The sequence below is a fragment of the Carcharhinus amblyrhynchos genome, chromosome 8, assembly GCF_965287045.1.
Source record: "Carcharhinus amblyrhynchos chromosome 8, sCarAmb.v2.hapA, whole genome shotgun sequence".
In the NCBI taxonomy this organism is placed as follows: Eukaryota; Metazoa; Chordata; class Chondrichthyes; order Carcharhiniformes; family Carcharhinidae; genus Carcharhinus; species Carcharhinus amblyrhynchos.
In genome coordinates this window covers 88,671,141-88,687,649 of record NC_137331.1, presented here as the reverse complement: position 1 = coordinate 88,687,649, position 16,509 = coordinate 88,671,141, and the positions used below count along the sequence as shown (strand labels likewise).

At 42.2% G+C, this 16,509-nt stretch overlaps 1 protein-coding gene across 1 annotated transcript in view; it reads right to left on the bottom strand.

The window, feature by feature from the left end:
- The window catches only part of LOC145346382 (neural-cadherin), a 250,739-nt gene that overhangs the window by 109,378 nt on the left and 124,852 nt on the right, over positions 1 to 16,509 (bottom strand). The window contains exons 3-4 of the mRNA XM_080193542.1: positions 8,939 to 9,130; positions 6,602 to 6,827 (exon numbers count right to left, since the gene is read on the bottom strand). Of these exons, the coding sequence (XP_080049668.1) occupies positions 6,602 to 6,827; positions 8,939 to 9,130 (418 nt within the window). The remainder of the gene's footprint in view (positions 1 to 6,601; positions 6,828 to 8,938; positions 9,131 to 16,509) is intronic.

The following is a 16,509-nucleotide window of genomic DNA, read 5'->3' as shown; positions in this document are numbered from 1 at the left end:
TCACCTACTTAAACAAACTTGCTTAAGGGGAGGGTGGGGAGTGGTCATTTAAAGGGCAGGCTGCAGGCGATCCTTGCCACTAGTGTTCTTGTCTGTTGCCCTATGGTATCTACTGGGGAGAAACAGAACTAAACTAGCCGCATACATTCTGTGGCTACAAGAGCAGGTCAGAGGTTGGGAACTCTGCAGTGAGTAACTCACCTCCTGACTCCCCAAAGCCTGTGCACCATCTGCAAGGCACAGTTCGGGAGTATGATGGAATAGTCTCCATTTGCCTGGATTAATGCAGCTCCAAATTACACAAAGAGCTCAATACCATCTGGGACAAAGCAACCCGCTTGATTGGCACCCCTTCACCACCTTCAGTATATACCATCTACAAGATGCACTGCAGCAACTCACCAAGGCTCCTTCACCAGGATCTTCCAAACTAGCAACTGCTATCACCTAAGACAAGAGCAGCAGGCACTTGGGAACACCACTGCCTACAAGTTTCCCTCCAAGTCACACATCATCCTGACTTGGATGAATCAAAACCCTGGAACTCTGTCCCTAACAGTACTATGGGTGTACCTACACCACAGGGACTGCAATGGTTCAAGAAGGTAGCTCACTACCATCGGGGCGGATAATAATTACATTTCTTAATAAATGCATCTCCAACAGGAAGATTGGTGAGGACGAGGTCAAGAAGGCTTTTCCTTCTTGATTCCCTCACCAACCATTGCAGATCCAGTCTAGCAACTACATCCATCAAAACCTGGTCAGCTCGGTCTGTATTGGTGCTACCGAGCCATTCTTGGTGATAGACATTAGAAATGCCCACTCAGAGTGTATTCTGCGCCCTTGCCACCCTCAGTGCTTCTTCCTAGTGACATTCCACATAGAGGATCACTGATTCATTAGCTGAGGTAGATGGTAACCAGCAGGAGGGATCCTTGCCCATGTTTGACCTTTTTTTTGGTGTCCAGAGTCAGTGTTGACAACTCCCAGGGCAATTCCTTCCTCACTATATATCACAGTGCTGCCATCTCTGCCGGTGACCCAGGGATGGTGATGGTGCTGGTGATGTTTGGGACATTACCTTTCAGGTACGATTCTATGAATATGGCCAAATCACACTGCTTCTTGACCAGTCTGTGGTACAGCACTCCCAATTTTGGCATAGGGCCTCACATGTCAGTAAGTGGGACTTTGCAGGTTGACGGGGCTGGATCTGTTTTTGTTGTTTCTGGTGACTAGGTTGATGCCAGGAGGTCTGTCTGGTTTCATTCCTTTTTTTTTATTCATCATAGTGATTTGATACAACTGAGTGGTTTGATAGGCCATTTCAGAATTTGTTTGTGTGTTTGGAGTCACTTGTAGACCAGAACAGGTAAGGATGTCAAATTTCCTTCCGTAAAAGACATTAATGAATCAGATGGGTTTTTACGACAATTGACAATGGTCACCATTACTTAGGCTAGCTTTTAATTCCACATTCATTATTCAAAATGAATTTCCATCAGCTACCGTGGTGGTGTTTGAAGCCATGTTCCCAGAGCATTGACCTGGACCTCTGGATTGCTAGGCCAGTAACATTGCCATTATAACTCAGCTTCTAAGTGAGGAGGCGGACATTGTCCCTGCATGCCCGGGACTAAATGTGAGTGAGTCAGTGAAGTGACCAATTATCCACCCTGCCTCTTTCTGCCTGATTGTGTGGGCAACCCCACCCAACCCAGATCTCCTAGCCTGCCTCTTGCAGCATTATGTGCTGCCCACAATACGTTTAGGCATCGGCAGCACAAATATTGTGTATGTTTGAAATATTGAAGGCACTAAGAACAATTCACCTTCCATTGTTCACAGTAATTTTTGAATAACCACGTTTTCATAAAAATCCTGTTATTTGTTTGGCTTTCCTCTTCAAAGAATTGCTTTGAAATCACAATAATTCCTGTTTCAACCATTGGACATTTTCATGTTGAGTGGTCATTGTGCCATTGAGGCAGAGACCTCGCAAATCATCTTGACAACCTTCCTACAGTAGTTGAACCTCTCAGTTGCAGTTCAGTAAAGGTAAGTCCTGCTCCTTCATAAACTCCATTTATTTTCTGATTCAACTCTACACACCTTCAACCCCTTGTGCCAGCTGTAACCCCTTCATATATCACAGTGAGTCTATTAAACAATTAACATGTAAATAAATTCTAAAGTGGAAAGGGGAAGTTAACCCATTCCTAACATTCAGTAGGGTTGCCAAATTGGACATGACGAACTAAGTATTGGTACATATTGCAGCATTTTCTTGTGCATAGGATGGGGACAATGTTGACAAATTTACCAGTAAAAACGTCAATGTGTGCATTCAGCCGACTGTAACATTGTTCAGATCCATTCTTAGCTATGTTAGTTGCCTAAAGCATATGTAACTTCTGGCACCAAATATGTTGAAGGACAATCTGTAAAATTATGATTAGTTGACAGGTGCTGGACCTGTCCCATTCTGAAATATTTAGCGTTCCCCTACAGCTGCCAATGGAAAATATTTCTCAAAAATGTAAAGGTTTTAGTAAACCTTCAAGGTCATTCCCAACCATCTCCTCCATCCCCACTCCAACCTCCTCATGGGCTTCCCATTTATGTTATTGCCAGCAAGACAACTGGCTCGACAGTTGGTGTTTATAATGCCAGCTTTCTCTGAAGGTAGAACAGGTGACAACAGCCGAAGTGTTAAATGTTAATGAGGTCCATGGTCCAACTCTGGGCTTGCCTTGGGCTTTCTGACTGAGCTGAAGTCTGAGCCCAGCCATCTTTCTACCCCAATATGCAAAGTGTGGCCTGAGTAAAGCTTTGTTATCAGTGTAGCCTTATCCTTTTGCTTTTGTATTCTTAATTATGAAATCTAACATTTCATAAACTGTTTTAAAAATCAGCTTTACCAATTGGTCTTTTCACTTTTAACCTCTGAAGTCATTCTGCTCCTTTACTCCTTTTGAAGTTTTACAATTTACGGTACAGTTTTGCATTCTGCCTCCAAAAATGTATTGGTTTAATAATAATTTCACTAATGCAATATATTAATGTGACTATATGCTTCCTTAATCACATCCAGTCCTTTTCAACACTTGACCCTTTTACATCTAAAATTGAGCCCCCAAGTCCAAATCCAGACCACTTATATTCAGATCTCTCGGGGACTGCAGTGATTCAAGAAGGCAACTCACCACCATCTTCTCAAGGGCAACTAGGGATGGTTAATAAATGCTGGCCTAAACAGCAACACTCACATCCCACAAATGAAAAAAAAAATAAGATATATATAAAACCTGATTTCTTCAGGTTAAATACCAGAAAATACAGTCAAAGTTTCCACCATTAATTGCCATCCACTGGAAAATGTGCATATGAGGGCGGTAGATGGTTGAATTGAGTATGGATTGATTGCATGCACTGTCTTGCATCATGCATTAAAATTCAGGGTAGCATTAGTGTTCTGCAATTCTAAAGGCTGCCATGGCTTGAGCCTCCAATGATACCAGTTTAAGTCAGTAGTGATTAGTATCATTATCTAGTAAACACAGGGGATCCAAATCAAACTTTTTTACAGGCCAACAAGGCAAACACAACCCTGGTTTGCACAAACACATGAGTGAGGTACTGGAAGATGTCAATCCCTCCAATCAATCCACACCACAGCATGAGTTCATGAACTAAACAGAAGACATCAGTGGGAAGGGGAGAGGAGGGGTAGTGGTGAAGGGTTGGATGGAGGAGGGTTGGAGGTGGTGGAGGTGTCCTGGTGACCAGGACAGCCTAGCAACAGTGAGGCATGAGACATAGAGTGCGACATCCCAAATCAAGCTTTAGCTATGAGCAGATGAGTGAGGCAGGAAGCTGCCTTGAAGATCCCAGGCACGTGAGGTGAAAGAGATTGTGAGAATGGGACAGTGTGAGAGATGGGAAGAGACTATGAGAGGATGGGGGTTGGGGGGGTAAGAGTGTGAGGAATGAGGGGAGATGTGAGGGGATGGGGGTTGGGGGGTGTAAGAGTATGAGGGTGTGGGGGAAGGAGAGTGCGTGAGGGGATTGACCAGGATTGCAGACTTGCAGGGAGGGAGATAGTGTGGAAGGAAGGAAAGAAGGATAACCCAGGGTCCCACTAACTATAACATCTAACAACTATAACACTAACTATATTCATCAGCCCTACGTGCAGGCAGAAGGTAATGTCTCAACCAAAAAAAGATCTTGGGAGGAGGGCTACATAATGTTTCAGCAGTTATTTAAAATAAACAATTATATATGTCATTTGGAAAATCTTAATAAAAATTCACACATCTCATTAAATCAAATTATTCTAAAACACACGATAACATCTTAAAACACGGTAAGCAAAGAGACAAATAAAACTTTTTCATATCCTAACTCATATCTTAGTGATTGAAATGCATCTCGTTCGTGTGCAAGTTGAAACCAGGAAATGAAAATCCTAATTTACAACATCACTGATCTTTCTGAGGTAACGCAGTTCAGCTCTGTGAATCAGGCAGAGAACTAAAAGCTAGTGGCATGTTCCTTTTTTTTAATCCACTTTAGCAGCCATGAGGGATGACATTGCTGAGGAATTTACTGGCCACAACATATTTATTTCTGAGAAACTTTAAAACATTGTTACACCAGAGCCTTTTGCTATTGAAAATCGGAGGGCATGAGGGGCTGGAAAACCAGATAGGGAGAAACTGTTCCCCCTTGTAAAAGAATCAGGAACAAGAGGACACAGATTTAAGGTGATCTGCAAAGGCAACAAATGTGATGTGAGAAAATTATTTTTTACACAAGGACTGGATTGGGTCTGGAATGTACTGCCTGGAAGTGTGGTGGAGGCAGGTTCAATTGAGGCATTCAAGAGGGTATTAGATGATTACTTGAATAGAAACAATATGCAGAGGTACTGGGAAAAGGTGGGAGATTTACAATAAGGTATAATGCTCGTTTGGAGAGCCAGAGCCGACACGATGGGCCAAATAGCCTCCTTCTGTGCCATAACAATTCTGTAGTATTTGAGGATTCAGGGATATTTGTGAGATGACAGTCTCAATAAAATAACATTTTGTTGCCTCACATTGACAACACATTCACCTCCTTCACAATTAATCTCAACACCAGTGCCTTGCAAGGCTGTGTCCTCAGCTCCTTACTATACTCCTTATACATCTTTGACCGTGTGTCCAAATTCCCCTCCAACTTGATTTTCAAGTTTGCTGATGACACCAACGTAGTGGGTCGGATCTCAAACAATGATAGGACTGAATACAGGAATGAGATAGAAAATCTGGTGAATTGGTGAGATGACAATAATCTCTCCCTCAATCTCTGTAAAATGAAGGAGATAGTCATTACTTCAGGAAGTGTAGTGGAAGATATGCCCCTGTCTATGTCAATGGGCATGATGTGGAGATGCCGGCATTGGACTGGGGTAAACACAGTAAGAAGTCTGACAACGCCAGGTTTAAGTCCAGCCGATTTACTTGATAGTAAACTCGCAAGTTTTCAGGGTTTGCAGTAATCTGTAAACTGTCTGTGCTGTTGTATGCTCTGTCTGAGGCCAGAACTCTCCATTCACCTGACAAAGGGGCAAACCCCAAAAGCTTGCGTGTTTACTATCAAATAAATTGGTTGGACTTAAACCTTGTGTTGTCAGACTTCTTACTACATCAATGGGGACAAAGTAGAAATGGCCGAGAGCTTCAAGTTTCTAGGTGTGCAGATCACCGACAATTTGTTCTGGTCCCTCTGCACCAGCGCTAGTTAAGAAAGCCCACAAATGCCTCTACTTTCTCAGGAGACTAAGGAAATTTGGCATGTCCACTGTAACTCTCACCAACTTTTACTGATGCACCACAGAAGGGGTCCTTTCTGACGTATCGCAGTTTGGTATGGCTTCTGTTCTGATCAAGACTGCAAGAAACTACAAAGGATTGTGAACAAAGCCCAATCCATCACACAAACCAGCCTCCCATTCGTTGACTCTGTCTACACTTCTTGCTGCCACGGAAAAGCAGCCAGCATAATTAAGGACCCCACGCACCCTGGATATACTCTTTTCCACCTTCTTCTGTCAGGAAACAGATACAAAATTCTGAGGGCATGTACCAACCGGCTCAAGAACAGCTTCTTTCCTGCTGCCATCAGACTTTTGAATGGACCTACCTTAAGTTGATCTTTCACAACATCCTAGCTACGACTGTAGCACTACATTTTGCACGCTTGCCTTTCCTTCTGTATAAATGATATGCTTTGTCTATATAGTGCAAGAAACAATACTTTTCACTGTGTACCAATACATGTGACAATAATAAATCAAATCAAATATTATTGTGAATTTAAGAATGGTTCAAAATTTTGAATTAATAAAACTTTTATTTGGAAATGGAGTTTCTTATTTTTTGCTAGTGTTCATAGCTATGCTTTTCTGGAATGTTATTTCTGCTGATACAAAATGATGTCAAAGATGTACTGAAGGCATCTAGAAAATTTAGAGGAATGGCAGCTATTTAAATTGCCAATGTTTGAGCCAGTCGCTTTATACTGATAAGCTGTGGCAGTCAGTACTTACGGTTGTCCTGCTGGGGTATTTTCGGAAACAAAAACACTGTAGGACACATTGGTAAACTGTGGGGGTCTGGAGCCAACCAGAATGAAAATAGATGCAGGAGGGCCTTTGTTTCCCCGCTTATTGACAGCCAGCACTGTTAACACATATTCATTGCGTCGGAGCAGAGTTGAACCAGTGGTCCTGATGATGCCTGAACTCTTGTCAACTTCAAATCTCTCTTCTCCACCTGTAGTCATGATATGTGACACACATGAAGAAAAAGCATTATAAATCCAAGCCTTTAGTTGATTCTGAAAACATCCTTACTGGGAAGAACAAGTCTTTAGATGGAAAGAACAGGATGGACTTCAGCATAAATGAACAAAATTGCCAAAGGCTGGTTTGAGATATTAGTACAATAAATATCACTGGTTGAAGAAATATCAACATTTTAAAACAAAGTGATTTTTGCAAAAGTGACAAGCATGAAAATTACTATTTTTTAATTGTAACTCTCATACAAGTGTAATTTATAGATATCTTCAAGCTTCAAAAGGACTTGGGTGTCCATGATCAGGACTCACTGAAAGGTAACATACAATTTCAGCAAGCAATCAAGAAGGCAAATGGTATGTTGCCCTTTATTAGGAGAGGATTTGAGTAAAGATGAGTTACAGCAATTACATAGATCACATCTGGAGTATTGCATGAAGTTTTGGTCTCTTTAAAAGGAAATATATATTTGCCTTACAGGCAAACTAATTCCTGAGATGGAGAGACTGTCCTATGAGGAACAATTAAATAGACTGGGCCTTTATTCTCTGGAGCTTAGAAGAGTGAAAGGGGATCTCATTCAAACATATAACATTCTTGCAGGTTTCAACAGACTAGATGCAGGAAGACTGTTTTCCTTGCCTGGGATCCTAGAATCAGGGGACACTGTCTCAAATAAGGAACAGACCATTAGGACTGAAAGGGGGAAGAATATCTTCACTTGGAGGCTGGTAAATCTTTGGAATTTTTTGCCACAGAGGGCTGTGGAGGCTCTGTCATTGACTATATTCAAGATAGAGATTGATAAGATTTGACATATTAAAAATGTCAAACAATACATGGAAAATGGTATTCAAATACAAGATCAGCCATAATCTCATTGAATGATGGAACAGGTTTGAGGGACTGAATGGCCTACTCTAGCTCCTATTTCTTATGTCCTTATATTGTGATATGAGATGATGAATACTGTCATTTGAGAACTTGTCCAAAACTCATTCATGAATTATCCACTTCGCCACACTCATGGAGACATTCATCATATCATGTGGCTGCCTAACCAGAACATATCCTAAATAGGTAGAACGGCCTGTTTCCACCATAAAGATGCCTCAATGGTTTCATCTACAGAACTCTGCAGCACTTCAGCCTAAATTGTTTTTTTATACTCTTCCAAGTCAACTCACTGCTTATTGATCAGTGACAGTTTTGTAGCAATGAGATACTTATCCAGACTTTTCCTAAGATTTCTCAATGCCTTCATTGGTTCCCATTCATAACTGCAATTCAATGGCCCCTGGAAAATTTGGACAGAATTTAATATCCCCTCCCCCCTCTGGGCGAGCCTTCACTATAGAAGAGCAGCCAACCTCTGGTGTTTGGCAGATTTCAGGGGCAGGATTTCCACCTTACCAGGTTTACTCTGACAGGAGGCCTGATGCGGCCCAGGGTAAGTGTCTGATTATTTCAGGGTAATATCAGGACTCCCGGAGAACAGTGACATGGGTCTCCCACCACTTCCCCAACTAGTGGACGAGACCCCACCTTAAATCCCAGCCATTGTGTCTGAATATGGGATGACAAGATCAGGCTCTTTCTCAAGGATCATTAATTAATTGCTTGCTGGTGTCAATGTGTGAGCCTTCAGTTGGAGGAGAGTGCTCGCTTGAGCAAAATATCTGCAAACTTTGGAAGAAGGTTAGAAATAACATTGCTGACTATAACTTCATTGCACATAAATAATCTCTGTTCATAAAATACAAAGAGCAGCTGTAACCTCAACAAGAAGCCAACACTTTTATACAAGAGAAAGGGGGAACAAAGTTATCAGTAAAGGGATGAAAAATTGATCTGGTGAGCTGGAGTGGGTTGGGGGTGGGGAAGAATTGCCGGTGGGAAGAATGGATATTGGAATGCCAACTCAGTTAATCCTAAACTTTGGGCTGGTGGCTGGATTAAGAATAGCATTGGCTGAGGTACATGGGTTGGGATGGACCATGGAAAAAGGGGAATACAAAACAAAATTACAAAAACTCCTATTTTGAAACACTTGGCATGTATAAGAATTCTCTGACTTTTTTTTACCTTCTGTTAAGTAGTATTCTATTCCATCAGTGGAATGATCTGAATCATCCCGTGCAGAAAGCTGGAAAATGGGTGTACCCTTGGGAGCATCAGAAGATACCACTGTGAGATAGGGGAACAACTGCATAGTCCATTCTGGAAAGCTTTCCCTTAATACGTTGATTGTCAAATGGGATAGGTACCAGTCTTCGCCTGAAAAACAATCAATAGTCACCACATGGTCTTGCACATTTCTCTCTACGTGGCTCATGATGACCTTTTCACAATACATTTCATTTTTCCAACTGCAAGTGAACACTGTTAATTGCAACATCCTGACCTGCAAAAATAGAACTGTGAAAATGGTAAAAATGTTCAGCACAATGTTAAAAATGTTACGTTCAGCACAATGAAAATTAACAATGCAACAGAAAAAAGACTTAGGCCAAAATGTTATCCCCATTCAAGCAGTGGGATTTTCCCATAGTGAATGGAGATTTGACTGAGTGCCAAATTCTCCAATCTCACTGCAGTGGGAATATGATGTGAACAGCCAGTAAGATTGTGCCCTTAAATTTTTATTGCACATTTTCATGACCTTAGAAAGTCTCAAAGCTCTTAAAGTTAAAGTTTATTTATTGGTCACAAGTAGGCATACATTCACACTGCAATGAAGTTACTGTGAAAATCCCCTAGTTGCCACGCTCTGGCGCCTGTTAGGGTACCCTGAGGGAAAATTTAGCATAGCCAATTCATCTAATCTGCACATCCTTGGACTGTGGGAGAAAACCAGAGCACCCGGAGAAAACCCACACAGACACAGGGAAAACATGCAAACTCCAGCTGGACAGTGACCCAAGCCGGGAATCGAACACAGGTCCCTGGCGCTGTGAGGCAGCAGTGCTAACAACTGTGCCACCTTGCCACCCACTTTACAGCCAATGAAGCAACTATGAAGTGCAGTCACTGACATAATGTAGGAAATGTGGCTGCCAAATTATGTACAGCAGAGTCCCACAATAAAATGATAATGTAATTTTGATTAAATGATAAATATTGGCCAGGGCAACAAGGCTAATTTGAACATAAGAACATAAGAACATAAGAAATAGGAGCAGGAGTAGGCCATCTGGCCCTTCGAGCCTGCCCCGCCATTCAATAAGATCATGGCTGATCTGTCGTGGCTCAGTTCCACTTTCCCGCCCTCTCCCCATAACCCTTAATCCCCTCTCTTATCAAAAACCCATCAACCCGCTTCTTAAAAATATTTAGCGAGGCAGCCTCCACCACTTCAACGGGCAGAGAATTCCAGAGATTCACCACCCTTTGAGTGAAGAAGTTCCTCCTCAACTCCGTTCTGAACCGCCCCCCCTTTATCTTGAGGCTGTGCCCCCTAGTCCTACTGTCTTTTTTGAGCGGGAAGAGTCTTTCCACCTCTATCCTATCCATCCCATTCATCATCTTATACGTCTCAATGAGATCTCCCCTCATTCTTCTAAACTCTAACGAGTACAAGCCTAGTTTATTCAGCCTCTCCTCATAGCTCAACCCCCTCAACTCCGGTATCAGCCTAGTAAACCTCCTCTGCACTCCCTCCAAGGCCAAAATATCCTTGCGCAGGTGCGGCGCCCAAAACTGCACACAGTACTCCAGCTGCGGCCTCACCAATGCCCTATACAGCTGCAGCAAGACCTCCCTACTTTTATATTCAATCCCCCTCGCTATGAAGGCCAGCATCCCATTCGCCTTCCTGACCACCTGCTGCACCTGCAGGCTGGGTTTTTGCGACTCATGCACAAGGACCCCGAGGTCCCTCTGCACCGTCGCCTGCTGCAGTTTTTCGCCACGTAAGTAATAGTCCTTCCTACCATTCTTCCTACCAAAGTGGACCACCTCACACTTGCCAACATTAAATTCCATTTGCCATTTCCTGGCCCATTCGCCCAGCCTATCTAGATCCTTCTGCAGACTCTCCACACCCTCCACACAATTTGCCTTTCCCCCAATCTTGGTGTCATCAGCAAATTTCGACACCCTACACTCGGTTCCCTCCTCCAGATCATCTATATAAATGGTAAATAGCTGAGGCCCCAGCACCGACCCCTGGGGCACCCCACTAGTCACCAACCGCCAATCCGAATAGCACCCATTGACCCCCACTCTCTGCCTCCTATTTGACAACCAATCCTCTATCCACGCTAACACCCTACCCCCAACTCCATGTCCTCTGACCTTCTGCAGTAACCTCTTGTGAGGTACCTTATCAAAACGCCTAATTTGCTGCTCTTTTTCGAGATGGTGCCATGACATCTTTTACATTCACCTTACAGGGTAGGTGGGGTCTCAGTTTAATGCCTCTTTGAAAAAGTGGCATCTCCATAACTGCAACTTAATATTCAATACTCCCTCAATACTGCACTGGAATGTCAATCTAGAATTTTGTGCTCAAGTCCAGGAGTGAAACTTGAACCAAAATTCTTCTGACTCAAAAGGAGAAAATGCTGGAAAATCTTCACAGATCTGATAGCATCTGTGGAAAGGGAATAGAGCTAATGTTTTGAGTCTGGATCACCCTTCATCAGAGTCATCCAGACTCAAAATGTTGGCTCTGTTCTCTCTCCACATTTGCTTTTACTTTCCGACTCAGAGAGTGCTACCAACTGAGACAAAGCATGTGAACATGGGCCCACACTTGCATCAATGAGAGCATCAAGACTTTTGCTCTTATCTACCTCAGGACAGCTTGGATGCAGAACACGGAAACCTTCTCCGGCTCAAACTCAGAGAAGTACCCACCCAATTACATTTCTCACTCCAGTCAACATAACCTTCTGGTGTAAGATTGCAAATTAATTCTGCATTATGGCAGATTTTTGGGCTGGGCTTATAACTGCTTAAACCAATTGGGGAAGGGGAGATTTTCAACACATCAATTAGGACTAATTCTCAGAGAACTTACGTTAAGCAGCTACTCTCGCTCACCACCTCTCTTGAGGAATGGAGTCTTTCGTGTGCAGAATAACAATTGTGTACAAATTACAAAGCCCGTGTTCATATGATATTTTCTCATTCATCAGAACTTCAACCAATTGATTAACAATGATGGCCAGGTAATGGCCTACATATTTCAGAGGCAATGAAATCAATAAGTGACCAGATAATGTTTCAATTAGCTTCAGGGGGAAAGAAGGTTAACCAAGATCCCAAAAGAACTCCTTCCTGTTCAGATTCTGCCATAGAAAAGTTTACTCCACCCGAGAAACAGAAAAAGTTGTTGATTTAATATCTCATGCCAAAGACAGAGTCTCCTAAAATGTAACATTGTTACGATGTATCACAAAGTCCTTAGAAGAGTTTTAATTTGTAATTTTATGTAGAACAAGGGCATTGACAAACACTCAGCATTTCTGCAAGAAGCCAGATGATATCTTGGGATGCTCACTCCCTGCTGCCCCTAATTGACAAAACTTATCTCTTTTGTGTTGGCATTTTAATCATTTATAAATATCTCAAGAACAGTTTTAGCACACATGTGAAATTTTGAGAAGCCCTGGAAGAAAAAAGATGTCTTTCCCTATCAAACCTCATTGTTCCATTATGCTAACTCTTGCTATCAAAATACCTAACCACAATTTGAAGAATTTCAATCTTTCTCTATGACCCAGATTTATTTCAAATATTTATTCCGCCTTTAATAAAAAATTCTGATAGCTTAAAAAAATCAGTGATTTCCAAGTATGTCCTCTGGTTTTACTTCCCTGCCTTAATTAAAAGTAATAATCTGAGTGTAATTTATCTATGCTATTTAATATTTTACAGATTTCAATGAAGGTCTTTCTTAATTGCTTTTTTTCAGACTGTACAGTCAAAGCCTCTCTAATCTTTTCTCATCCCTTTTCACTTGGGATCAGTGTTTTTCTTCGTCCCAGTTGACTCTGTAAAAGTGAGAATTCGCTTCAGTGATAGCATGCTTGTCTCAGTCAGTCAAGTATAAGTTCAATTCCCACTTCAGGGTTTCAGCACATAATCGCAACTGACACTTTAGTGCATTAGTGAGGGAGTGCTGCACTGTCAGATTTGTAATCTTTTGCTAAAACATTTAGTATAGTCCATTTGTCTGGTCGGATGGATGTAACAAATCCCATGGTGTAGGCTGACTCACCGAGCAATGTCATGAGAGATATGCTGGTATACATAAAAGATCAACTCCGAAATGGAAGCGCACTTCCGATCTCTCTCAAAGAGAAATCTCATATCTGATGTCCAGCAAACCCACCTTCAAAATTGCCAGTGTGGCCTACCCCTATCCTCCCAGCTGAAATGGATATTGCTTATGTAACAGAGTAATTAGGACGGGGAAAAAATCAAAACTGAAGAGTTTCATTGTTAAATAATCTACACAATGATGTTCCTGAGTGGGTAGTTGGGATGCAGTAGGTTGTTAGCACGGCGTGTTTTTAGTTCTGAAGCTTCATTTCCAATTCAGTGAAGGTGGGTTTGAAAGAAGTCCTCTATCCTTTGGCTGTAAGCATCTCGTGCAAAATGAGTCTGTGTAGTCTCAAGTTAAGCAGAGAGCCACTTCCCTTAAATTTAGCACAGAACTGGCAATCTCATTAGAGAGGCAAAAAAAAGGGAGTGCTGGCACAAGAGGTGGAAATCTCACGACTTGGTGCAGGCTGCTCTTCTGAGATTGGTGTTAATGCATTTTGTAGAGGGAAGGTAGATACAGCTTTACTCTCCATCTGCCTTGTGTGATATCTGACTTGCAAATTCTTCTTGCAAAGACTGGATCCCTGAAATGGGAAATGATTGCACTTCACAGCACTCAACTCTCAATTTGATGAGTAGGAAACTATACTTTCTTTTAAAAGACATTACTTACAGTTAAACCATTAGTGTTCAAATGTTGTATTTAAAATAGGGGAAATTAAAGTTTTTTTAAAAATAAGATTACTGTGGATACAAGTAGGCTAGAAGAAACATTAAGCAATTTTCAGACATAATTGTCAGAATAAGTGGGCATATTGTGAGGATCTGTAACCACAGAGATATTGCGAGGACGAGGCAAGGAGATGTCAAATCACGAGAAATATTGGTAACATAGACTCATGATGATCAGCATTAGAGCACCACTGGGACTCAACTGGAGGATCATAATGGGGTAACAAATGGAAGCCCAGTGATCTTTTGAACTGCAAACTTTGGATCTCATTCGGGAACTAGCTTGTGTCTCAGTTTCAATAAATAAATAAACCAACATCTACAACTCTGAACACAACATCAACCCATCATGTGTCAGGTCCGCTGCCAGCTGGTAGATGCGTCAGCTGCATCCGAAGAATCATTTTTCATGGCAACTGCAGCCCTTAAGTCCCAGATTGTGTGCTCTCTGGTATTTAATGATGTAACATGCTTTGGATTATGGTCGCTTTGATGAACTAAAATGCTCAGAAAATGAGCTGCATTCCTTTCAACTGCACAAGCTTTAGAAATCAATGGAGTCTTGATAGAGCTCAAATTTGAAGCAAAGAAAAGCACACAGCGGGCGATGGCTGTAGGGACAAAATGCCCTTTCCGTGGTTTGCTGTAACCACGGTGCTCCATCTGCTTGATGGGACTTGCACTTTGATTAGCATTGCTACTTTCCTCTATTGTTCCTGTCTGCTGCGCTGAACTTAGCGAGCTGAATACTCTTCGGTGGGCGTGCTGCTGTTTAATTGACAGTACTACTCCTGTTTGAAGACTAATCAGTCGCTCAGTGGCAAAAGAAATGGAAGTGTGCCATAGATAGAGTGATAAGAGTAAACAATCCTGCCTCAATCTTTATCTAAGCTGTGGCGTCGAGTGGAGGCAGGGGCTGATGCAGGGAGTGAAATGTTTACCAACAACAGCCTTTAGGATTAAGCACGAATACTTGTCCTCTTGTTTGTGTCAACGTGTAGTCAGAGACATGGTGTTAGTAAGATGGAGTACGTCTAGCCAATCAACAAAGTCAACTACAGGAGGAGTCCCTGGATTTACACAGCTCAACAAACAACTAGTATAAGCCTTACATATCAGTGACAAGTAACTCCCAACACTTTCATCAATAGCTTATTTCTAATTGGCATTTGGTTTCTTTATTCAGGCATCAAGCATGCTTAGGCTTCAGTGAAAATACCAGTGTACTGAAGCTTCTGTATTAATGAGTAACCAGATGTTTTGCCTCATGCATATCCTAAAGGGCACTGCTGCAAGAGCAAATTAAACACACTCAAAGAGAGGTGACAAATTGGTGTCACAGATTAATAGTTTGTTGTCAGTCATAAAACAAATACTGTGTGAGGAAATACTCAGTTACCCCAACTGGATGGATTGGTTTCCAAATCTCTCATATCTTGTTCATACGTCGATCCTCCTAACTTACTTTAGAGCATGAACCACACTGAGAAAGTTTAGTCAGTGGAATCTTTAATAGGTGTAATGCCCCAAATAATATGGAAAAGGGGCCTACAGCACCAGAGGAATCCTGCAATAATCCCTGATCCATGCTGAGATAGCTAATTTTATCAGGGAAGAAATTGGGTGGTCCAGTTTGGTTTCAAAGACACCCCTCCCCTTCCCCACCAGTTCGGGAAGAGAAAGATCAGCCATAATTCCTGCTAGAAGCTGTGGTCGAGTGACTATTGGTTGAGAACGGGGATGGTAAAACCTCCACAGTTGAATCCTGTGTTCATAGTCACAATCAGAACAAAGTGCCAGTGTATTGCAGGTGCATGTGAAACTGTGCCCCAATAACTGTCAGCACCTTCAAGACAAGAAGGAAAAGAACGGAAAATTTTTTTTTCTTTTAAATAATTGAGTCAAGAGCCCTTTAAAAATGGTGGATGGGCCCTTATTCTGGGATTCCCAACCCCATTCCTGAACTGGACAGTTTTTGGGAGTGCCTTTAAAAAGTGCGGACTGCTGTCGGAAGCTGGTATCCAGTGCCCGCAACCTTGTTGGTTCCATTGCAGAGATCGATATCTCCTACTCCTCCACAATTTTCATGGAGTTAGACCAGGCTTGTAAAGATTTGTGGCTCACAGCACATTAGAGGAATCGTGAATCCCTGTATACATAAGGTGATCCTTTAAAAGGTAAGTGCAAAGGCCCCCTAATTCTCCTGTGTCAAGTTACACAACCCTATCCACCCCCAAAGGCCACTCATACCACTGATGCCAGGTTCTGCTCTTTCACCCAGCCTCTGTCCCCTCATGTCCCCAACCCAAATTCTGCCCTTCCATCCACCTTATCAGGTCCCTCAAGACAGTCCCTATGTCCCCTCAAGTCCCTATGGCAAGTTTTGCCCTTTGCCAAGCCTAGCACTTCCATGGCCTTTGATTCACTATGCACTTCTTAGAACCGAAGAACACCACACTGTAAAGTGGGATGCGCAAAGCTTTGAAAAAATGTGATCCTTTGATCATTTTTCCTTGCTGGAAAAAAAGTCTGGAGAACCTAAAAAGAGTGTCAATCATCCAGGCCGCTTGAAATTTCCAAAACCACTAACCACAAACACTTGAAACATTGTGAAATTAACTCAGAAATCAGAGCCTGAGCTATCAATCAAA